This window comes from Drosophila guanche, unplaced genomic scaffold (genome assembly GCF_900245975.1).
Source record: "Drosophila guanche unplaced genomic scaffold, DGUA_6, whole genome shotgun sequence".
Taxonomy (NCBI): Eukaryota; Metazoa; Arthropoda; class Insecta; order Diptera; family Drosophilidae; genus Drosophila; species Drosophila guanche.
The window spans coordinates 15,569,079-15,592,273 of NW_022995743.1; the positions used below are offsets into that span (position 1 = coordinate 15,569,079).

The following is a 23,195-nucleotide window of genomic DNA, read 5'->3' on the forward strand; positions in this document are numbered from 1 at the left end:
TTAACCTTTTAATGGTTTAATTATTTATTACGCATTTACTACATTTTTATTTATACACATATTTCGCTATGTTTAACCTTGTTCTAATTATGTCAAGTCCCTCCCCTAACACTTCATAAAATTACATATTTCTGTATCCGTACCTCTAAAAAAGCTCTCAAATAGTTATCAGCTGGGGGATTTTGAATTGATTTCGTTGAGACCTTCAATGCCGTGACTCACATTACACAAAATATCCACACATCTACATCTAATAGCACAGCTAATTGTACGCGTATGGGTAACCTTATCTAAACCACCAACCAACCCATTCAAAACTCTATACATTTGAGGACGCACTTTGCATTCGAAACCAGCATCCTCCCGACCGCCTCAATTTCCGGCAAATAGTTCCGCGCTGCTATCGCCGAACGGGGAGGGGATCTCAATTAAAATTTTCCCCATGAGCGGAAAGGGAAAAAGGCAAAGCTGATGGCTTACAAAGGGGGGCGGGGCGGGGCGGGGCGTTACCTTACCGAAATTAATAAAAATATATAGATATATTTTTGAGCGTCCTTCGTGCAATGGCGATGATAATTAGTGTACGTGATTCTATTTACTTTGACGGGGCCCCAACCAAACCTTCGCAAACATCTCCTCAGTACCGGGAAAGGGGTCGTCGAGTCCTTTAAGCCAACACCAAGGGAATGCGACAGGGTGTGCGTGTGTGTGTCCTTATGCGCGTAAAAAATATAGTACGTGTGTGCGTGACAATGGCAACAACGTGCGGCAGATGCCTCGTGTTGGGGGGCATGGGGGGGTGTGTGTCGGGTGTCAAAAATGAATCTACGCCTGCTCGGAATTTTAAAATAACCAAATGACTTCGAGCTTGATGAAAGTAAGCAACAAAAGGCGGAGTCGAGGCCCCATAAATATTTATAAACTTTCCCCGACTGTCATATAAACACAGGGGCGGAGGCGGGGGTCATTAGTTGGCTTGCCTTGCACACCTTTCGGCAGGTCTGCCAGGACAGACAGTGCCTGTCTTTGGGCACAATAAAACCCAACCCCAAAATGGGGAAGGAGGCGGCCATTTAAATTCCTCTACGCTATAAGCAGAGCTCTAAATGGAATTGACTGCTAGTTGGAGTGCTATCTGTGGGTGAGAGTGGGAATTACGGAGTGTGATAGGTATCTGAATATTGATACTGTAAGAATTCGAAGAGTAACGAAGAGGAGCTAGAGCTTGTGGTGATTTTACATAAATTATTATTTTTTGCGTTTTTAGCTGTGCGAAAATAATTTGGGTAATACGAAAATGTGAAACTTTTGAATGTACAATGCACGAACAAAAACAAATTTAGCTGTTGTAGATCGCTTGACCATAGATAAAATCTGCAAAAAAAAACAACTCAAAAATTATATTAACTTGTTACATTTATAATTTGTACTGAATATAATATGCAGCGTGGATAACCGCGTAGGCTAGAATATTCTACCAACCTATAGGAATTATACCCGACGATATGCCGACTCAAAGTTACAATTTTCTACAAATTTTAATTTTTTTGCAACTTTGAACATTTTTTTTAAATACATTTTTGTACGGTGTTGTTCCATTTCCAGACATGGGCCTGTAAGTGGCATCTTTTCCTAACCAAATAAGCTACCAAATCTTAAAATTGTTCAAGGAATACGTATTATAATCCCACATATGGCTTAGTGCCATAGTAGAAAAATTCGATAGTATTTTTTTGTTTGTAACTTTAAGCAAGGCCAGAACCTGCAGCCTGTTTGTCGTTTTATATATATAAAATATGTATACACACACACACACACACATCCATGCATACGATACATATAAAAATGATAAAGCAAAATGGCGAAAAGTGGCAGTAAAAAATAAAATGCGCTGCCGCAAAAGTGCCATTTGTGGCATAAACACATGCGCGCTCCAAAAAGTTTGATAAGACAAAAGGCAGTTGGGAGGTGCCATGCCATGCCATGCCATGGCCATGCCACACACCAGGTGCCAGCCAGGTGAAGTGAGTGCCGCGTCATGCCGAAAAACTTTGCCAAGTGTGTGTGTGTGTCCCAAGAATGAACTTCGTTGGCGCCGAGACCGCAGTGTGCCACTAAATGCTGCCACTAAATGTGTGCCAAGTATTATTGCAGTCCCCGACACACAGGTCCCTATCTATGGGTGGGCTGCTCTGTGGGTGTTCGGGAGGGGATGTGAGGGCAGGACGCGGGAAGCTTTCTGCCAAAATTGCCTAAGGAGGCAGCCGTCGCGCGCCAGAGCTCGCATAAAATTAGCACAATAAAAACACATAAATGCGGCACAAAAACATGAAAATCCACTTGTTATAATTTAATCGAGTTGATAGAATTTTTACGACACCTTTTTCCAGGTGGCATAAGAGTATGTGTGGCGCTGCGTGTGTGTGTGTGTGTGGCGGAGGTGGCTTTCCTTCAAAAATGTGGCACAGAATAAAAGTTTTAATCACACGTTGCCTGCCACTTTTATTGCTGGCCAATGAAGATTGCGGCGAGTGCATTACAAAAACTTTTGCGCATAAAGTGCCTTTAAATGCAAACATTTTCAAGTGCTCAAAAACTTAAATCACTTGGATTTTATTTGAGGCTAATTGGGGCAGGGAGAAGATTTGCATACATATGTACATATATTTACATACATACATACATATATACATACATACATATATTTTTGTCAAAGACAAACACGAGCAAGGGCGAATTCGAGTTCAAAGCGAATTCGAATTACGACAGCAGAAACCGCAAGGCTAAAAAGACGGAGAGCGAATTCAGACGAGCGCGGATTCAGATGGGAGCGAATACAGACAAGAGCGAATTCCGAAGAGAGCGAGAAGCAGATCGAAAGGCGAAAGTGGCGCCGAGAGGGATTCAATTCAGCCTCCGAGGGTGTGTGTGAGAGACCAGAAAACGAACTTTGTGTTTAATAACTTGTTAAACTTGTCCTGTAATAATATACTTTAGACTTTAGTAAGTTTACCACTTACATTTTTATTAAGTTTTTATTTATTTTTAGTTGTAGTTTTACAAGGTTTTACTTGTGTTGAAAAGGAAAGTTTAAAATTAGCAGCCTCGCTGGTGCCTCTATAAAATATTGCAGGACAAAAAACAATAATCCATTAAAAAAACCTCAAAAACTATTCGCTCTCTGCTGATAGCTCCTTCGAGCTGGCCATAGAGCGATTGCTGGCCTTGCTGGCAAGACTACTGAGGATCACAGTGCCCTTCTTCGTGGCGGACTCTTCCTGATTACACACCATACAAAGCTCCACGAAGGAGACCAAATCCCGCGACTTGAGAGCCTTGGCAATGGGAAGGGCATCATCCAGTGCGTCTTTGGTTTGTTCTAGCTTGTGCACCACAGCGTTGGCCTTGACTATCTGCACCAAATTGAGGAACTTCCAGAGATTGCTGTTGCAATTCGCCGACTCCTTTACGCCCCTGCGCGCTACGAAAGCGCACTCCGAGTGGTGTCCCTGGTCCAAATGGCACTGCGAGATCTGATGAAACAGATAGCACTTCTCGATGGAATACTTGGCAAAGATCATGCGCTGCTCGAGGCGTGCCTGCAGTCTCCTTTGTGAAACAAAAATATGCAAAATGTGTGGAAAGTCTGCCCTGGCTTTGATCTTACTTGGCTCTCATGGTGGCGGGATCGTAGAGATCCGGCTCTGGGTGCGTGGAACGATCTCCAAACACAAAGGAAACAAATTCCATCACCTTGTCGGTGGGCAAATGTAGCAGCTGCAGGATCGCCGAATTCCCAATGGCACTAAAGCGCTTCGGTGGCTTCAGTTGTTCGGCCAGCGTCAGACCCAAAGTGTTGTACATTTCATTGAGGAACTCGAACTTCCAGCACATGACGCGGTGTGTTTTCTTCACCACATAATCGCCCATTACCTCCTCGACATATTTGGTCAAAGTCTGCAAAGGGAAAACCTTAAGGATTAGCACTGCCCCAATGCTGTCGGGTCTCACCTTCACTCGGCGCTCCTGGCGCAGCACACGAACACGCTTGAGGGCCGCATTCATGGTGCGATATGTCTGGTACTGTACGCGATACAGGTAGGACTCAAGATACCGATCCGACAACAGCTTGTTGCGATACTTGATAAAGTTCTCGTAGTACAAGGGACTGCGCGATTGCAGCATTTTCTGTGAAAGAAAAGAGTTGGTTTGGGGATGCATTGTAGGTCGAGGACTCACCATAAACTTGCGCACAATCTCGTACTGCTTGACGGAGATTTTGTTTAGAAAGTAATTGGACTCCTTGCATTGACTGAGCAGCAGTGCGGGATTATTCAGCAGACTCTTCATGAACACCACATCCACCCAGGACTCATTGAGGTATGTCTGATGGAATATATTGAAGGCACGCTTTCGTCGGGCAGTCTCCAGTGGTGAGAGCAGTTGCTCCTCCACCTCGGGTATGCTGAGTACATCGCATTTGCCCTGCTCCCTCAACGCCTTCCACAGCGGACGCTTGTCCACTATTTCACTGGCCTTGAACAGATCGTTGACGACCTGGACAGTTCTTTGGTGTTTCGAGAAGAATGCAGTCAATGCCTCACCCGTACAATCTTGTATAACTTCATCGACCTGTCAGAGAGAGAAGGGACGGGGTAAATGGATCCACTGGCTATCCTCCATGGGTACACGCACCACCACCAAACGATTCTCGAAGCTTTTGGTCTTATTGCCCGTAAACTGGCGAATGTTGTTTTGCGTCTCGGCCATGCTGTTTTCAAACTGGTTGAGTTCGTACAGAGCATCGCAGATTTCCAGATTAATGAAAGCCTTTTCGCCACTCGTCGTGCGAGCCATGCCTGTAAAAATTGCACTCAAACGCAGGCTCACAAAAGTTGACTCCTCCGATACTTACTCGCCGCCGCGCGACTGTCCAGCAGCGCGCCCTGAGTCTGAGCCGCCTTCCGTTTGCTCTGGCAGCGTTTGTACATTGTCATGTGATCCTTGGGATCCAGGTCGAGTGCCTTGTTAAAGTAGTGCATGGCAAAGTTCTCTCTGCGCCGGCGTGAGTAGTAGCTGCCCCAATCCTTGTAGATGTGTTGCTCAATCTCTGGCGGCCATTCGATCGTCTCCCAGGGACTAACGGCCGCGGCCACACCCGCTGGCGGTGCACCAACAATCGATGTCATTGTTGTTATTTATTTATTGTATCTATTGGTTCCTAAAGTAACTTATTTTGTTGGAGTTTGAAATGTGAATAAAAATCTACTAAGAATTTAAAATAAAGAACTCAAAAATAAACTAAACAACATTTTCAGGTGAACCCTGAGGTAGGCTGACTAAAATAAGTTTCAAAATATTAAACCAGATATCAAAGTTGATGGTTGCAACCGCAAATTATAGTCGGGCACCTTCGTGTGGCAAGTGGAAAGTGGCAAGTGGCAAGGCGTATACGTTTCCTCTTCAATTTTGAATTCTGTCACACTTCCTAATAAGCGACTGCGGGGCCACGTTAAAAGCCACGCAAGGACTCGGCCCAAAACATGTGATTAAAAGTGGAAAGCGAAAAGTGTTGTGAGAAATTCAACCACAAGGAGACGCCCCACAGCACACAGCTCAAATGGGAATAGAAATTATGCGGCCAACAATGAAATTAAAGCCGCTAGAATCCAGGCCACAAAAAGGCAATGACAAGTGTCGTTAGCGGAGCGCGAGGCAGCGGACACTCAACTCAACGCGTTCATAAATCTAATGTGTAATAAATTTAAACAGCAAAATCATGCAAAAAGCAAAAGCAAAAGCAAAAGTTCTCGGGAACAGGGGCACACGCACAGGACGAGGGGCTCAGGACACAGGACTCGCTCAACAATGACTACACTTTAGCGGCAAATTTGTGCGCATTGTCGCCGTATTATTTGCTATTATTTATGCCTTTTCCACTATTTACTTCCTTTCTTGGTGCTCGCCACGCCATTCATGCAAAAAGTGGCCACTCCTTGGTCAGGACACACAAACACACAAACAAACAAACACACAAACAGGAAAATCCACGCTCTCCTCACTCTCCTCCTCCTGCCTGCCACTTATGGCGTGCTGAGAGCATTTGCGCTTGGCGAGGCTTGCGTGGATTTTAAACATTTTCACACAACATTCTCATATTTAGACGTCGCACATCAGCGCCGCACCGCCACCAAACCAGTTGGACTCCAGTCGAGCCGACGATAATGTAAGCCGGTCCAAAATAAAGGACACCCAAACGCGGACATGCAACAGCAAACCACGCGAACCCTCCTCAAGCCCCCAAAACGAATGAAAATCTGTGAAATGTAATTGTTACCATGAAAGCAAGCGAACGAGACGGCACAGGATTTGGTTGCCCCAGCACAAAAGAATACACAAACGTACATACATATGTATGCCCCCATTTGGTTAAGAGCATTTTAAGTAAGTTTGCGTTGGGGCACGGGCGAAAGGCCACATCTCTGTGCCACATTCGCAGTTTGATAATCGGCGTGGCATGGGCCTGGGTCTGGTCCTGTGCCTGTGCCTGTGTTGCCTTTGCTGATATACAAATTGGCTTTTGCAATGACTTTATATATTTTACGAGCTGTGGTCCTTTTTTTGGGTACCTCCCTTCGCCCACGAATGCTCATGCGAGCCCTGGCTCTGGCTCTGGCTCTGGCTCTGGCCGTTTGTCGTCACACTCTGATGCGATTATAAAAGGAAAATTGATGCAGATAAAATTAATTGAATTCGAAGAGGCCAATCCGCGCTCAAGTTCTTCCTGGGAAATACTTGCTTGTTGCTGTTAACGAACAGTTTTTCTCCTCCTGATTTCAGATCTGGGTCAGGCGACGGTTGCAGTGCCAATTACAAGTCCTCACATGAGTGACTTGAATGTGAAAGGGAATCAAGCAGATAACAATCGGAGAAACATTATAATAGCAACTTAATTAAAATCACAAATTAAGTTCTTCCATGAAATAGTTTCACTTTTGTTTCCAACGAAATTGTAGCATAAATAAATTCCAAGTGCTCACAAAATAATCGCGAAATTCCACATAATTTTCGACTAGAATTATTAACTGAAGTTCCCCCTAAGTCTGACCAATCTTATCGCTAAGTTATCTGTCGGCAGATGTACACATCTTTCCATAGTATAACGCTAAAAGTAAAAGTTTCCCAGATGTTTGACTGCGGCATCCGGCTGGGGACCGACCTTAGAGGGGTTTTCCAGAGCATGACTAACCACGGGCCCGACGTTACAAGCTCTTACTCATGGCCCAGGGTCATAATATTTTGCTCAATGTTTGCTCTAGTGTATCGATTAGCTAGTTATACAAAAACAGATTAGATAGCACAGTATCTTTATGAGTGCTGGGCACCGCTTTGATAAGCGTTGAAACGTCTGTCGATTGGGATTTAGTTGCCCCGAAGAGCTGCTACGTCTCGCACGCTCATTTGTGAACAGAACAGAACTAAACACTTGAAAATACAAAAATATGCCACCACCGCACGGAGGACCTGGAGGACATGGTGGACATGGAGGAGGACATGGACATGGTGGACCACCACATCATGGCGGCGGCGGGCATCACGGACCGCCGCATCATCATGGACCGCCGCACCATCATCACGGACCGCGTCGACCCTGCTGCCTGTGCTGCACAATATCCTAAGACATGGAGTAGCCTCTAAATGATTCTCTCGTGACAGTAAATCTGGCCGACTAAACATAAAATTTAAATGCGCTTACTTTAATGCTACGACTAATTGGTGTAATCGAGTGCCTTGAGTGCTGGGCAATTAATGGCTGTCTAATCCTAATGTGTCACCTCTCAGAAGGCTTTAAAACCACAAAAGCCGCTGTCACACGGCCACACAATCCCAGGAGGTGGTGTATCTGTGTGTGTGTTGTGTGTGTGTGTGTGTGTCTTATGTTGCGTGTCGGTTATTAGCGAGTGGGAGGAGTGTGAGCCACACACACGCATCGTCTGACTGGCCTCCCCACTAATTTATAGGCCAGTCGAAGACAACAAGACATACAAGTGCCATAAATTCAGGCAAAGGAACACATTATTTATACTGTCAACCAGTCTATATTTCGTACCATTTCGGGCGGGGGGGGGCACATTCCTATGCCAAGGGAAAATGCGCAGAGCCCCCTAACCGTAAAGAAGTGCATTGGCCAAGCGAGTCGTTGGCCCTGATATAAGTCTTCATTAGCGGTTAGCTAGACTGACCCACAAAGGCTCCTTCAAGTCTCCACTGGAACCCACTCTGATGGGGCTGTGGCTGTGCCAATGCTCCTGGTAATCGACTACTTTTCTACTCTCTTTATATTGAGCTGTCGCCTTCGTCGCAGCGTTAGAGCCGGCAATGCCCAAACCCACCAGTAACAGCCAACAGCAGCTGGAGGGGCTGGAAAGCGGCAACTGGATGTCAGAAAATCCACCAACGCGTACGCTGGCTAAGAGGAAAGAAAATGCTTAAAGTTCAAATTAAGCACAACAGCTGGCGAAAAATTGAATTGAAAGCAGCAACAAAAACAACAAAAGCAACCCAAGCAACCCACACACACACACACACACACAGCACCCCAAGGCATACGGTGGAAAAAACAGCGCGGAGGAAACAGTCAAGGGAAAACCTGAAAGCAAGGAAACGGCACGAAGCACGCTTTAAGGCGCTGAGGCAAGGAAATGAAACGAAGTCCTGCCGTCTGCTTCGTGCAGAACAGCTGGCGGGCGACGACGCGCTCCGCTAAGAAACTCTCTCTCTCTCTCTGTGACTTTCTTTCTCTCTCTGTAACTCTCTCTCTCTCTTTAGTGGCGCCATTGTGCTGCCTGGCGTTCAGTTTGTGTACTAAAACTCACGCATGTGCCGCAATATTGAGTGAAATGAAAAATATCACAGAGCCTCTGTTCAGTCCTTCAAAGCTTGTTCAGCGTGGATGCCACTAAATGGGAGTGCGTTGCTCCAAGAGCACCCCCGAAACACACCTTGCCGAACTCTTTCAACACTTTATTGTTCCATAATCAAATTTTGTTTTGATAAGTGAAAATGGAGTGTGGAACACCTTGTGGTAGACAGACATCAGAAGAGCTTCTGGCAAGTCCATGTTTACTCCTTTTTATTCTTCGCGCTTCCTGCATCATTGCCCGTGCTACAGCCCAAAAGTGCCACTAATGCCACTAATGGCACTGGCATTATCCGAGAGCACCTAATTACATATGCAACTGCCGACTTGCCGTTGTCTGGGCTGGGCTGGGTGGCTGGCTGGGCCAAGGCAGTTTCTGTGCATAAATTATGTTAGGCCAAAGTGCAAGCAGCGCTATGTGCAACATAAACCTTGCACCCACAACCCACCACTAAGCGGACACAACAGACGGACTCTAGTTTGTTGAAGAGATTAACGCCTTTATTTTGTTTTTTATGCCACACAACATAGCAGCACATCCACACACACACATTCTTATGACACTAAGCTGTCTGCTGAAGAAGGAGAAGGAGAATGAAAACTGAAAAACTGCAAACGGAAGCTGCACCTCATCGTCAGAAGCTCAGAGCCAGTTGCATGCTTCATGCTCCTCCGCTCTCTCTGCCACTTTTTTGGGCGCACATGGCGGCCACTACACTGCCGAGTACAGTGACAATAATACTCATAAGCGCCACAACAACTGGAGGTGGAGGAGTAGGGCCACCATCAACTGGGCAAAGTGGAGGCCCGCTCATAGAAGGTGCTAAAGATAGTGGAATGTTTGTGTGTGCATGCGGCGGGGGTATGGGGGCGTTGCATGTGCCACGGAACGGCAGTGTCTGTTAATGATAATGATGACAGTCTGTCGCTGGCTTTGCTGCACTTGCTGAAGGACTCTCGGCGCGCTAGTTAAAGTTTTAATTTGGCATATTATAGTGGCTGAAGTGGCACACAGCAGGTGCTCGTTAAATATGCACCCACAGAAACACATGGCCCCGGCACAGAGGCTCTCCAAAAATGATAAATAGAAAAAGGAACGAGCAAAGAAAAACCTCAACAGAGTCTGCAGACTTATGGCATTGAACTTAGGGGGAGTGGCGGGTCGGATCGGCTGGGTCTTTTCACTCCACGCTCGAGTGGCTCTAAATGAATATCTGAAGTGTAGCTGCAGCCGCAGATGGATGGATTTGTTGCAGCATTATAAGTCACTTTTTAATGGCAGTAATATGGTCATAATTGAGGGAATGGTGGGGCTTAAAGGATTATAGATAGCGACAAGAAATAAAATCTAAATAACAAGTGTAGAAATAAGAGGATTGAGAGCTAACTGAAGGAGGAAACATAAACAAATCTTAATTTTTCATTTCATTCTTAATCTCAATGAAATATTTAAATATAAAATGTATTTAAGTCGATCAACATCTATTTTCATCAATGCAAATCTTTTGTTTTAGAAATTTTAGATCCATGTGCAAGTCTTACAATTGTAAATAATTTTTCTCTAGAGTTTTCCCTATCCAAAGCTAATTTAAAGCTATTTTACACTGTGCACCATGCCAGGTTTTGTCAGTGTAGACAATTAAATTAAACAGAAATACAATACAGACTTTATATTTTATATTTTAGTTTCGAAACCAACACGTTGCACGATATTTTCTTCAGTCTAAGATATTTTCACAATCAGAAAAGATTTCTGTTTGAATAAATGTGGTTATGTCTGAGTCATTTAATTAGAAACAATAAATATTTAGCTACAATCTTATTATCTACAAAATCTGGCTGCACAAACAGTTAAAAGCGTCACGGCCCGTAGGCTAAATACATAAAAAATATAAGCGCTGTGGGAATTCCGGGAATGTTTAGTATAAAAAGACAAAGTTCCACTTTAGCAGCGTGTTGTTAATTGGTGCGTTATTTGAATGTTTATTTGCCATGATTTGTTTCTCTCGTTTATGCCAATCGGGAAGTAAATCCCCTGCCAAAAATGTTTACTTCCTCCCTCCCCGCCACAGTCACGTAGTTTTGGGGCAGATTTATGGGCAACGATAAGCGTGGGGCAAGACAGCGGCAGTAATGGACTCGTATAATGCCAGACACGATAAAATCTTCTATATAACTCGTTATGCCCGCACTCGGGCAGATGAGACGATCCATAGATACGAGCACCGAAACCAGCTCCAGAGTCCACTATTTTCTATCAATGTTCTTGCGGCTGCCAGCTAAATACATTAAGCAAATTATTCGCAACTTTCCAGCAGCTTTGAATGTGGAAAAGAGCCAAAGGGAGGAGGCGATTGGAAATATTTTCGGCAAAAGCATTTTCAATTCAATCAAACGCCCACACACACAGACACTCCCATCGAACCATTGGGGGGTCCCACACATGCCGGCATTTAAATAAAAATAAACAGGGAAAAGGAAATACTTTGAAACACTTTTAAGCATCATTACATTAGCAAATTTCAACGATTTCGGTACGGGATTCGATTGAGACGAAAGGAAATCTTTTTCTCTTTGCCTTTCAAAGAGATTTCCATGTGGGTGTGTGTGCGATGGGTGTGGCTGGGGCAATAACAATCCACACATTAGAGCAATGAAAAGAGCTCTTCGTTTCGTGTCCTTTGTGTCCGCTTTTTTGGCATTTTCTAATTTCCATTTGAGGGAAGCGCAGAAAATGTAATTATTGGCGAGAGCGCTGACAGGACAGGACCAACACGTGAACTGTTGCCCAACATTTTGGTGTAATTGTCGTTATAATAAATAACTTCAGCTGTCGGCTACGCTTGACACTTGACATCAACTGCAACGGAAGCGACAAACGGCAAACGGCAAACTGCAAACAGCAACAGGAGAAGCAACAAAAAGCGGAGCTTTCCAGGCAAAGACCCGACTCCGTCTCTGGGTTGCAGTTGCATGCAAAGTGGCAGAAAAACAGTTGCCACTGCCGCATATTTCAAATGCGGACACATGTAAAAATGCTGAAGCGCTGATAAGGACATTAACATTTGCCCAACCACCACCCAAAACAGAGGCAGAGGCAGAGGCTTCCTTCCGTATGCGAAACATCAAACCAACCCAAAAAAAAAAAAAAGAACCGAAAAAACCCCGTCACCCCGTCGCTTTTGACACGCAAATTTATAACAGCAGCAGCAACAAAAACTTGTGGCCAAAACACCAACCAAACAAAACATCCCCCGTCCCCCTCTGCCCTGCCCCAGTAAGCGGGGAGCACAAATTTGGAACGCATACAAATGCAATTTAAATTTACTTATTTAGAACCCCCCGGGAATTCGAAATTATTTGCCTTTTCACGCAAATTTAGCGACCATTTTTCTAACAGCACACACAGAAAAAGGCCCCAGACAGGTGGGCCTCCACCATAGTTGGACGGCGCAGCTCCCCATAGACCAGGGATCCCGAGTCCCCCTGACTGACATGTGTTTCCCCCAGACCGATTTCAACTTTTCCAACTCGGGGTTTTCTCTTTTTTTTCGGGGGGTTAGCGATTAGAAAATGCTTTTCGCCGAGCAAAAGTAACCCAAAGACTCTGACAAATGCTCTTTGGCTAGGATATTTCTGGCTCTTGTTGTTGCCTCTGCGGTGATTAATGACGTCGAAGCTGAGCGGGAGCGTCGAGGTTGTTTCGTGGCTGTTGGCTGTTGGCTGCTCGCTGAGTGGGAGCCTGCTGTGTGTGTCGGGGGGATGCCCTGGCAGCTTAATTTAAAATGAAAATTGTACTTAATTTCCAGAGCTAGAGTTGGCGGAGGGAGCATGGCAGGGCATGTGGCGGGGGAGTTTTACACGCAACTTTGTAGACTGATTATGTTTTGCAAGTTTTCCCAGCAACAATATCCTGGCTAAAGCATCAAAGGTCAGCCGTAAGTCAAATCCATTACATTTCCTCGAAAGATTCGCAAAGATTTAGTTCCAGAAAAAATAAACAATGATCAGACAAATGTATACATGAAATGCTCTCTCCTTTTATGAACCATTATTATGATAAAGTTTTGAGGTTTTCGGCAGGCTCTTGTGGTTTTTGAAAACTTTTTCCTTTAGACAAATACGAACCGGGCACACCCAGGCACATGTCATGTCAGAGCTTTTGTCATTCTTGGTCGCAGGCAAATTGAATTAAGATTACCACACAAGGATTTCAAAGTATTTGCAGGAAAGTCAAACCAAGCTTTAGTTTATTATTATTATTATTATTGCGTAAGGGAAAAGTTTCGACCGCATCTGGGTGGGGTTGGAGAGGAAGCTGAAACATTTTTCAATCGCAATCTTAAGGTTTATTTCTTTTTGCGGCGAAAGCTACTTTATTTTGACAGCAGACAAACAAATGTCAGAATTGAAATTAAAAGGAAAGCAGCGACAGGCGGCAGCAGCAGCCAGGAAAACTTGTGAAAAACACGCCCCACCCAAATAATAATACCAAGTTTGAGTGGGTGGGGGAGTCGCGGACCGCAGTACGCAATCCCAATCAGGAACCTCAGACCAGAGCCATCCCTTCAGTACATCAACGCCCCCGCCCCCATACGCATTGCTTGGCTGACTTTCTTGCATTCCCGTGTTGGATCTGGTTCGACTTGTGTTCCTCCACCTTCTTCTGCTCCTTCTGCTCTGCTGCTTCTGCTGCTCCTTGGTGTGGTGTGGTTTGGTTTGCTTTTCCGTTGTGTTTTACGTTTCTCTTTTTTGTTTTTTTTGTACATTTCACACAGCGTGAAATTTTCTAAATGTCATTTTGCTGTCATCTCGTGGATAATAAGATTACAACTACGTTGAAATAATAGGATTCAAATGAAAAAACTTTGCCGTCGTCGTGTCTGTCTGTCTGTCTGTCTGGCTCTCTCCTTTTGCGCGTCTCCACTTTCAGTGCGAGAGAGCAGCTACACCTCCGCTGCGATATCTGGATGTGGATCTGACTCGCTGACTCTTCGCCTCTCTGACGCTCTTACTCCTCCACTCCTCCACTCACCGACTCTGTGCTTCCACGACTCTTCGGGATAACGGGGCGAGGCGTTGCTGGTGGGTCGGTCGGGTATTGGGATTTGGCAGCTGCTGGCATGGGGCGCTCAGTGGAAAGTTTCCATTGCGACTGTTGATAGAGTGGCGCGATAATGAGTGAACAGCGCCAGAGCATGGACCCAACTCCACCTCTCCAACTCCCAGCCAAGACCTATGATCTTTCATGTCTGTGCCATGTCTATATTCTGTTTATATAATTGATTCGATGCCCCATTGCGCACCGGCAAACGTCGAGTGTCTGCGGTTTAATGAAAAAATGCTTTCATAGAGAACAGACCTGGACGTGGACTTGTGCCTCGTTGGAGTCTGCGTAGCCTCGGGCCAAAGACCGATGAAAGTACTTACCAAGATGGCATACAAAGCCTGGCGAATCGCAAAAAAAAAAGAGAACGAGAAGAGGCAAAACCCAAAACAAAGCAAAACACAAACCAAAGCAAAAACCTAAACCAAAACAGAGACCACCATCAACAGCTGGCTTAGATGGATCACTGCCGGGGGCTATAAGCACAGAAAACCGGCTCTCACTACCGGCACTCGTTCGGCTATAAAAGACGCCGGCGCGGCCCAGACTGACATCAGAACCCATCCAACGTTCTAGCAAGTCAAACGAAATATGAACTCCTACTTTGTGATCGCTTTGAGTGCTGTGCTCGTGGCCCTGGCCCTGTCCTCGGTAAGTCTGACAGACGTCCTCTGAGTCGAGGTGGAGAAATTCAACTTAAATTTCCTATTGGCAGCCCGTCGAACTGAATGAAGATCAGAAGGCACTGGCCAAGCAGCATGGCGAGCAGTGCTCCAAGGAACTCAATCTGACCGAGGAGGAGGTGGCCAAAGTGAAGGCCAAGGACTTCAAGAACCCGACAGAGAACATCAAGTGCTTTGCCAACTGCTTCTTCGAGAAGGTCGGCACCCTGAAGGACGGTGAGCTGCAGGAAGAGGTTGTCCTCGAGAAGTTGGGCTCCTTCATCGGCGAGGAGAAGACCAAGGCTGCCCTGGAAAAGTGCCGCTCCATCAAGGGCGACAACAAATGTGAGACGGCTGTCAAGCTGCACGCGTGCTTCGAGGAATTCAAGCCAGATATTAAGGCTTAAACTAGATGATAGAAAAAAAGCAGTTGAAGTCTGGCTAAATGTGATTGATTTGTGAGCGCAGTGATTAAGTTAACTAACTATTTGAATACACACATTTTGTCAGAGAAAGTTTTCTGTTTGATTTACTAATTTAAAACTGACTGTCAACCGTTTTGCTCTTGCGATCCCGGCGGCCACTGACAAACGAGGCAATCGAACCCACACAGACGCTTACGCGCTCTTCGCTTGTGTTATGTGCTTCGGGTTTTTGGTTGAGCCGAGACACGATCGTGTGCTTGTAGTTTTGTTTGTGCTTATAATTATGATTAATTTGTTTGCATTTAAATGTTTTATATTTTTGCAACCAATCCTCAATGTTACTATTGAACATGCATATTATTGCAAAAGACACTTTTGTTGTTCGCTCGCGACGAAGTGCAGTTACAAAAGAGAAGTGCACCAAATGGGTCTTTGCTTAAGCGAAGAGCGAAGAGCGAAAAGGGCAAAGAGAGTAAACAAGTGACAGTTATTTGCGTGGGGGAGGGAAGTGCACGCATAGAAATTCCTTTGCTGCTCTCTTTATGCCTTGACTCCCTTCACCATGCACTTCTCAAAGGTGTACACGAAGTCGCAGGTGGTGGCCGCTTTGGTGGCGCCACAGCTGGCCAGCAGAGACTTCAACTTGTCAACGGGTACACTGCTGAAGCGTTGCTGTGCAAACTTCACGATCATATCATTGATGGGCTTCGAGTCGGCGGTGAGCAGGCCCAACTTTTTGTACAGGCAGCTGTGGTAGCACTTGACGGCCTCCGAAGGATTGGCCACCTCTTTGTCCGTGGCCAGCAGCGCAGCCTCGGCAGCTCCAATGTTCAGCTCCTTGATGCATGAATCCTGCTTCTGCTTATAGGCAGCCAAATCTGCGGCGCTCTGGGACTGTTAAAATACGGTTTCAGGTGGAAGCCTGTTCCAGGATAATTTGAATTTAATACTCACTGCCACAGGCTCATAAAGGGCAAGTCCCAGGCACAGTACTACTGCCAAAATATTCACGTTCATCTCGTTGAAATTTTCCCTGCTGTCTAACAAAATGTTGTTCACCCAAAGCGGCTTAAATAGACAGGTGACAGTGGCATTTTTACCACTTAATTGAACCAATTTAGTTGTTAACACACGATTATGCAATTTAAAAGAATATTTATACAATGTTTTCCTTTCTTGGCAATTTAATGCTCGGGGGGAGTAATCACCCGCCGCTTGAATTAATCTCTCGGGTCAGTGGACATAATTTTCACTTTATTTATTTTCAAATTGTTCCAGCCTAAATTCTTGATTATTATTTGTTTACTGTTTGTGTGCGCTAGTTTGTTTTTAATATATTAAAATGTTGTTTGCTCGCAGACTTGCATCCTTTATTGATTAGCCTGCAGGTAACATAATCATTAAACAGCAATCATATCCCTACCCCGCCAGCCACACTGGCTGTGGCTCACCTTTTACACTACTTAACATCGTTTTTTAGCTTTTTATATTGATCGATTTTAATGAGCAATACGTTAAGCGATCTTTACATTTCGAATCAAATTCCCAAAAAAAAAAGACATTTTCCATTTAAGAACTTCATATTTTCCTAGTTTTCAAGTTTCATATTTGGCCATCAATGCAGTGAATATAAAATGAACATAAAATTTACAAAAATTCGAGATAGTTCAAGATATAATGATATTCTAGATACACAGCCCAAATTCTGGCCCATTCTACATGCATTTTATAAATATTCTACACCAAAATAAAGTCTAGCCAAACCCCCAAAAATATACTTCAATTGTCTATAAATAAATTCACTGAAAATTTTCAGCCCAAAGTTTTTTATGTACCATCAGCATGTAGATAGTGTATGTAGATAGTAACTACATAACTGTAACTTTCCATACATACACATGTATTTCCCAAATGAACTTAAAAATCTTCAAGTGACAAATTCGAAGCGAATCTATTTTTCGCACAAGCACAAATATTAAAGGATTATTACAGGTAAAATATGTAGGAATACTTGTATTATTGTTTCGGAATTATTTATTCCTCCTTCGAGTGGACTTCATTGGAGTGCTGAGTGCCATCGATGATATCGCCGTCGGGTTCCTTCTCGCTGTCTAGGCCCTCATTACCCTCAGCCATTTCGCTGCGCTCGATAATGTCCCTGATCCGCTGCTCCGTCTCCATGGTCTTGAGATGATTGTAGCAGAGATGCAGCTTGTAGGCCGCCTCGCAGCGTGTGCGTCCCTGCAGGTCGCCGCACTCCTTCACCGCTGGCTTCTCCTTCTGCAGCATGTTCTGCACCTGTTGCCGAAAAGCCTGTTCCAGCAGGATATTGTAGCGGTGCACGTCCAGGCTCTCATACAAGCAGCTCACGAAGCATTGCAGCGGCTCGTTGCCCTTGAGGTCGAGGTATGGCATCTGTGAGCTGATGCCATAGTCCCCGTCGGGCAGGTTGTTCTCTCCCGGTGCAATGGGCGCCGCCACATCGTTATCGCTGGTGTAATCGTTGTTCAGGAGGCTCATGTGGAAGAGCTTCAACTGGGACATAGATATCTCTGTGCGTCGTATGCACGACTGCATCATGTCCTCGCTGAGCGATCCCTTCGCTGCATTCTGCTCCTCCTCGTCTACGGATCGCGTCATGGACATGTTCAGCGAGACGGTCAGCGTTCGGCTCTGTAAAGTGTAGGTAAAATGAGTCCGGTTCTCTGGTTGTTCTCTCTCGAATTACCCATGTCAGTGGCAGCAGCTCGCTAAGGCCCAGGCACAGCAGGAACAGAATTTGGTCACGAAAAAGCATTGAATTGGACTGGACCCACTGGAAATTCACTCTGCCGATCGAGTCGACTGCTTTTATAGGGATCATCTGCCGGTAATTGCAACATTTTAATTGCAATTTAATCGGCGGCGATCGAAGCGATCGGGAAACCATTTTAAACGCCTCACTGGCCGATCGGGAAGATCTTTAATGGAAGGCAGTAATTATACGTTTTGCAGATCCAAAACCAAATCGGGCCATGCCTCAGCGCGCAGCCATTTGCATGTGAGAACTCCCATTAGGCATTGGCCCGAAAACATATTTGCTTAACCCCGCGTAATGGACTCTGTAATCGATGTGTCTAATGGCAGGCGAACAAACCGAACCACTATGTTTAAAAAAGTTCAAGCTCAATTTGCCAGATGAATCAACCAGCCCCCCATCCATAAAAGTATTCGGAAAATCCGACAGAAAAGCTGCTAAAATGTACATTCTATAATATATTCTATATTCTACACTGTTTTTGCCATTTTAATTGTCAGTCATTTTATACTCTATATAATAACTGGAGAGTGTGGAGAATTTTTCCTGATGATTGCTGCCCTTACCCTTACCTGACAATGCCCCTGCACGGCGTCTTCAAAGACCGCATCTAATTGATGAACTTAATAATAGACTGGTGCTGATAATCAGAAGTTAGAACAGCACGACATTACCCCTGGAAACACTGAAACATATTGGACTTTAAGATCAAAGGAGAAGAAGATAAACAGAGCCAATACTCGCGCTTGTATGTGGCGTAGTTTTTATTATAAAATTAAATTACATTAATGCGAGAACCGCAGGGCTAAGAGCTCCACCCACAGCAACCCCATTGAAGCGAATCATTTCTTTGCTCTTCCATTGAAAGCAAAGTGGCAGGAACAGGACGAGGCAGAGACAGGCCAAGGCAAGAGGAGAGACTGTCTGTCGCTCAAGACAAAGGCCAAGTCAAGCCATCAATGTGTTTGTCCCTTTGGCAGCGTCCACGGATCACGGACCACAGGAGCAGAACCCCACCCCACACCAGACCACACCACAACGCAGAGCAGAGCAGAGCAAAGACTGTGGACCCCGGGACCAGCAACCACGAAGGATATCACGCATGTTGGTTTCTTTGAAAAGCCGCCGGGACGGAGACAAGGAAAGGGACTGAGACAGCGACAGGAACATCGACGGCGACAGGGACAGCGAGCTGTCTACTTAAATGCATTAGCCAGCAGAGTGGCAGGAGATTGTTAGATGGTGGGTGGGTGGATACTGCTGGCTGCTGCCTTTTTAATAGACATTAGTAAACGCATCACTGATTATGCCCAAGCTCTTGTGCGGACAACTGCAACTGAAACGGATGCTAAATGGAAGTGACATGACAGCCAGTCCAGTCCATCCCTGATATCCCCAGCCAGCCCATTCCAGCTGTCGTTCGTTCCAGGCCAGACGTGGAGCAGGAAGTGACAAAATGAATTATAGACACCAAGTCCAGCCAGTACGGCGTCAGTTCAACCCACGGGCTAATGGAACACTGCTCCAAATTCCCCAAAGCAATTGTCCCTAACGTGCGTATCACCTGACCTGAGCCCAGACCCAGACCCAGACCCAATCCAACCCAAAACCGAACAGAACCCGAGAGCTTAACTGGTGACTGCAATTGCGACACGTGTTCAATGAATGTTTAATGATTTGTTAATTGGATTTGGGCCTTTAAAAAGTCGTGCCACCCATCCCCCTGCTTCTGCTCCTGAGTCCGAATATTATGCCGCCCTCATCCCGCGTCGTCTTCAAGGTCTTTTGTGGCGTAAAGTTTACCGGAGAGCGGCGCCGCTCATCAATATTTATGCAATACGCTCGCTCGTACATGTGCGTGCAAATGCCTTGGGGATCTGGGCAGCCCCGTCCCAAGGACTTAAGCCCCCTGACGACGGTCTGACAGTGGGCTCTAATGATGGCCCAGTGTTATGCAAATGTCTCAGAATCATACGCGTACAGTGGGAGCATCAAATATGCATAAGTAATTATATGTATATAGACATTTAGATTTTTAATTTTCTTTGAGATGGGGGAGGGAGGCCTGCTGTCTGGTCTAAGGTGATGCCAAAGTTTCAATCAAGTTCAAAGTTTCATCGCTTAACCTTTCGCCATTATACATTTACTTTTTGGACTTGGACAAACAAGTGCTAAACAAAATCCTTTTGCACATAATACTATACATTTGAGGGCACTGAGATGGACCTAGATCTGGGAGTGATGCTTTTGATAGCACTGGTACAGCTGGTAGGCGGTGTCACAGTTGTCCGCGCCCTTGAGCGAATCGCACTTGGCCTGCACCGTCTTCACGTTGTCCTCGCCGGCAATGGGACCCAGCTTGGCCAGCACCACATCGGGCTTGATCTGGCCATCGACGAGGAAGCCAGTCTTCTCCAGGAAGCAGTTGGCGAAACACTTGACCTTGGGATCGGTGTCCTCGAAGTTGCCGGAGCGCAGTGCCATGGCTTGGTCCTTGGTGATGCCCTCCTGCTGGAGGCACAGAGCGCCATTGGCATGGGCCGTGGCCTTCTGCTCATCGGAGAGCTGCAGCTCCTGCAAGGGGAAGGGCATTAAGGATGAGTTCAAGCTGCGATTTCGGTAGTGTGCGGATACTCACAGCAACGGCGAGAGCCACCAGGGCGAAGAGGACAATCAGGAACTTCATATTTTGGTCGAGAGATGCTGTTGGAAAACTTTTGGTATTGCAACTGTTGGCCGCAAAACACCGGCCACTAGCTTTTATATGATTTTTGCATGCCGGCTCGTCTGATTTGTGCTTTTATTACTGCTTTTTGTGCTCGCTCTACTCCGGTGACCACATTGTACCCGCGCCCGTTGTATATCTCTTATGTGTCTGTTAGTTTATTTTAATCGTGGCTTAATGATTCTCTCCCTCGATTTGTTCGCTTTGTTTTAGGTCCCCAGCGTCTGGTCCCACGGATCCCGCTGATCGCTGGTTTATTTGCATTGAGTCATCTCTGTGCAAGTCTGGCTTAAAGTCCACGCGATACACGAGGTGTATCCCGCTGTCCTCTTCCCGCTGCCCAAAACTCGCTTCCAGTGCAGTCAAGTAGATTGTTCCGATTGCCATTGTACTGCTAATTGGCTTTAATGATCGACACTCGTGCTCATTATAGGGTTGGGGTATAATTCAGTTTGCATAATGTAAGTGCTAATAGTGATTTCAGATTTGGCTACCAATTAAATAAATCGACTTTTTTCGGCGAGCCAGGGCTCAGCGAAGCGTCAACACCAATTTGTTTTTGTAATACATAAAAAATAAACCTTCAACTTGAATAACATTTCGCAGCGCTTGTAAGTTTTATCTTGGTGCAGAATATTACATAGTATGTGTGTATGCATAGGAAACGATCTTGGGCAGCGCAGTCGACGCATGCATAGCGCAAAAACTTTTGCTTCGGCCCACGATAAACCCACCACTTCTGCATCGTGGCTTCATCCTATGCACAGAGAACGAATGCAGCGAAAGAGAAAGAACTTCTTCGTCTTCTGCTCATCTGCGCGCTAAGGCAGAGAAGCAAGAAACGGTTTTGACTTCGCTGCTGTTGTCTGTGCATATGTACATACAAACGCTGATCAGTATTTTGGAGGCAGAGAAGTACAGCAAAAGCTCGCTTTGCTCTTCTGTCATTAAATCAAGGTGAGAGAACAGTCGCGCTGCTGATGGAACAAAATAAAACAAATTTATAACTGTAATAGTTACGTTATGTTATCCAAATACATACTTGACTAGGCTGGGCCTGGCATCGCACATAAATTGAAGTTGTTTGTAACTCTAATTATATTAATTTAGAAATAATTCTTTAATTGCAAATATTACATTACAACTTTGCTCATGCTCCAATGACTTGCACTCGAAGTGTGTTTTCCCAGAATATCTGCACTTAAGCTGTGAGAGTTCTATAAATGTTTGTCGTGTGGCTCTATCATACCGGTTTCCATATAGTCTTGCATGAGTGTCTGCTTCTCTCTTTCATCTCAGCTTTGCTGTTGACGTAGCCAAAAATCAGTGCCAAAGTCCAACAGGGTTTCGAGTCTCAAGTCCAAACATTGAACTGGTTTTGCTTGGGCACTTTTGTATACAAATGAAGAAGCAGCCTGATTAGTTATTAAAGTGATAGTCGGATAGTCGGACTAGCTAATATGATATTTACATGCATAATAGGTAAATATACATATAATGAATTATAAGTAATAGTCAGAGCAAAACTCTGCCCTAAACGGTTTGGTTAAAGTTTGTCGAAACTTTTGCTGGAAGCTTACGTGCAACGCAGAACTTTGGATCGTTTATATCAGCAATATTTACTGCTGACAGCATCGATAATTCATGACCTACTCAAACTCTGCGAGTGTACCCGTGTCATGGCTGGGTGGGCGGGGGCAGCAAGTTTGGAGACAAAACTCGTAAATAGTTACGCACGCCAGGCGAAACAAAATGACAGACCAGACCAGACCAGACCCTACCCGACCGATTATTGGGGACCCATCGTCGCCTGCCATGGCAAAAATAAAATATTTAAATAGTAATAAATTCATAATGTCAACGTGTTTGTTGTTGCGACTGCGAGTGCGACTCCTCCATGGATTTATTGACAATACTAACAGCAAACACGAAACGAGTCTATTCCTCAAGTAGTTTGATTTTGTGTATGGGAATAAAACTGTTTTATCGCAGACATGATAGAGCTGGAAGGATGGCACACAGGTAGGAGTCGCATCGCATGCGGCTCATATATAATATAAATATTAAATACTATATGGCATGCCATAAAAATATAAACAGCACATAAAACGACAATGAAAAAACAAAAGTGAAAAAAAAACAATGGCACACGTTATTATGTGTCCCGAACAAAGGGAAACTCTGGCAGGCTAATGAAATGTCATCGGCCCCCGGGGGCCACGAATGTCACGCGAAAAACTATTTGACGACAACATTACGTTGACATTATAATAATACCCGAGGAGCGTTGAAGGAGCTCCCCGACCGACCCCAACCCGATCCTTTCCCATCCACGACCCGACGACCTGAAGCTAAAAGCGCTGTCCCCCCAGTCATATGCAAATTTTTACGAGCTTCTCAGGGCCAGTCATAAAAGTCAACTTATTAACTATGCACAATTCAAAAGAAAAAACAATTAAATAAAACAAAAAAGCGTGAATTTGATTATGGGCAATGTTTTGGGAATTGTTAAGCAAAGAAAGTAACCAAGAAGAAAGGATCTAACTGATCGGCATACAT

The 23,195-nt window shown here is 45.1% G+C and overlaps 5 protein-coding genes across 5 annotated transcripts; 1 reads left to right on the plus strand and 4 right to left on the minus strand.

The window, feature by feature from the left end:
• Positions 1-3,070: 3,070 nt before the first annotated feature.
• Positions 3,071-5,249, minus strand: LOC117581097. Its single transcript, XM_034267990.1, has 6 exons — positions 4,916-5,249; positions 4,696-4,859; positions 4,240-4,632; positions 4,012-4,188; positions 3,668-3,957; positions 3,071-3,609 (listed from the first exon to the last, which is right to left on the minus strand). The coding sequence occupies exons 1-6, from the start codon at positions 5,187-5,189 to the stop codon at positions 3,171-3,173; spliced, it is 1,737 nt and encodes a 578-aa protein (XP_034123881.1). The 5' UTR covers positions 5,190-5,249; the 3' UTR covers positions 3,071-3,170.
• Positions 5,250-14,570: 9,321 nt separating this feature from the next.
• On the plus strand, positions 14,571-15,204 carry LOC117590789 (general odorant-binding protein 56a). Its single transcript, XM_034283743.1, has 2 exons — positions 14,571-14,678; positions 14,743-15,204. Exons 1-2 carry the CDS (start codon positions 14,619-14,621, stop codon positions 15,094-15,096), a joined length of 414 nt encoding a protein of 137 aa, XP_034139634.1. The 5' UTR covers positions 14,571-14,618; the 3' UTR covers positions 15,097-15,204.
• A 317-nt stretch (positions 15,205-15,521) lies between these two features.
• LOC117591841 (general odorant-binding protein 56a) lies at positions 15,522-16,304 on the minus strand. The gene is made up of 2 exons (XM_034285207.1): positions 16,069-16,304; positions 15,522-16,008 (listed from the first exon to the last, which is right to left on the minus strand). Exons 1-2 carry the CDS (start codon positions 16,129-16,131, stop codon positions 15,655-15,657), a joined length of 417 nt encoding a protein of 138 aa, XP_034141098.1. The 5' UTR covers positions 16,132-16,304; the 3' UTR covers positions 15,522-15,654.
• An 844-nt stretch (positions 16,305-17,148) lies between these two features.
• LOC117592661 lies at positions 17,149-17,915 on the minus strand. Its single transcript, XM_034286606.1, has 2 exons — positions 17,843-17,915; positions 17,149-17,787 (listed from the first exon to the last, which is right to left on the minus strand). Exons 1-2 carry the CDS (start codon positions 17,909-17,911, stop codon positions 17,149-17,151), a joined length of 708 nt encoding a protein of 235 aa, XP_034142497.1. The 5' UTR covers positions 17,912-17,915.
• A 2,123-nt stretch (positions 17,916-20,038) lies between these two features.
• On the minus strand, positions 20,039-20,659 carry LOC117591842 (general odorant-binding protein 56d). Its single transcript, XM_034285208.1, has 2 exons — positions 20,550-20,659; positions 20,039-20,485 (listed from the first exon to the last, which is right to left on the minus strand). The coding sequence occupies exons 1-2, from the start codon at positions 20,595-20,597 to the stop codon at positions 20,138-20,140; spliced, it is 396 nt and encodes a 131-aa protein (XP_034141099.1). The 5' UTR covers positions 20,598-20,659; the 3' UTR covers positions 20,039-20,137.
• Positions 20,660-23,195: the final 2,536 nt, after the last annotated feature.

Coding starts and splice junctions, on each gene's coding strand:
- LOC117581097 (XM_034267990.1), bottom strand. CDS start 5,189: ATGACATCGATTGTTGGTGCACCGCCAGCGGGTGTGGCCGCGGCCGTT. Junction 4,860..4,915: donor GGACAGTCGCGCGGCGGCGA/GTAAGTATCGGA, acceptor CAATTTTTACAG/GCATGGCTCGCACGACGAGT. Junction 4,633..4,695: donor TCGAGAATCGTTTGGTGGTG/GTGCGTGTACCC, acceptor TCTCTCTGACAG/GTCGATGAAGTTATACAAGA.
- LOC117590789 (XM_034283743.1), top strand. CDS start 14,619: ATGAACTCCTACTTTGTGATCGCTTTGAGTGCTGTGCTCGTGGCCCTG. Junction 14,679..14,742: donor TGGCCCTGGCCCTGTCCTCG/GTAAGTCTGACA, acceptor TCCTATTGGCAG/CCCGTCGAACTGAATGAAGA.
- LOC117591841 (XM_034285207.1), bottom strand. CDS start 16,131: ATGAACGTGAATATTTTGGCAGTAGTACTGTGCCTGGGACTTGCCCTT. Junction 16,009..16,068: donor CCCTTTATGAGCCTGTGGCA/GTGAGTATTAAA, acceptor GTATTTTAACAG/TCCCAGAGCGCCGCAGATTT.
- LOC117592661 (XM_034286606.1), bottom strand. CDS start 17,911: ATGCTTTTTCGTGACCAAATTCTGTTCCTGCTGTGCCTGGGCCTTAGC. Junction 17,788..17,842: donor AGCTGCTGCCACTGACATGG/GTAATTCGAGAG, acceptor TACACTTTACAG/AGCCGAACGCTGACCGTCTC.
- LOC117591842 (XM_034285208.1), bottom strand. CDS start 20,597: ATGAAGTTCCTGATTGTCCTCTTCGCCCTGGTGGCTCTCGCCGTTGCT. Junction 20,486..20,549: donor TGGTGGCTCTCGCCGTTGCT/GTGAGTATCCGC, acceptor TTCCCCTTGCAG/GAGCTGCAGCTCTCCGATGA.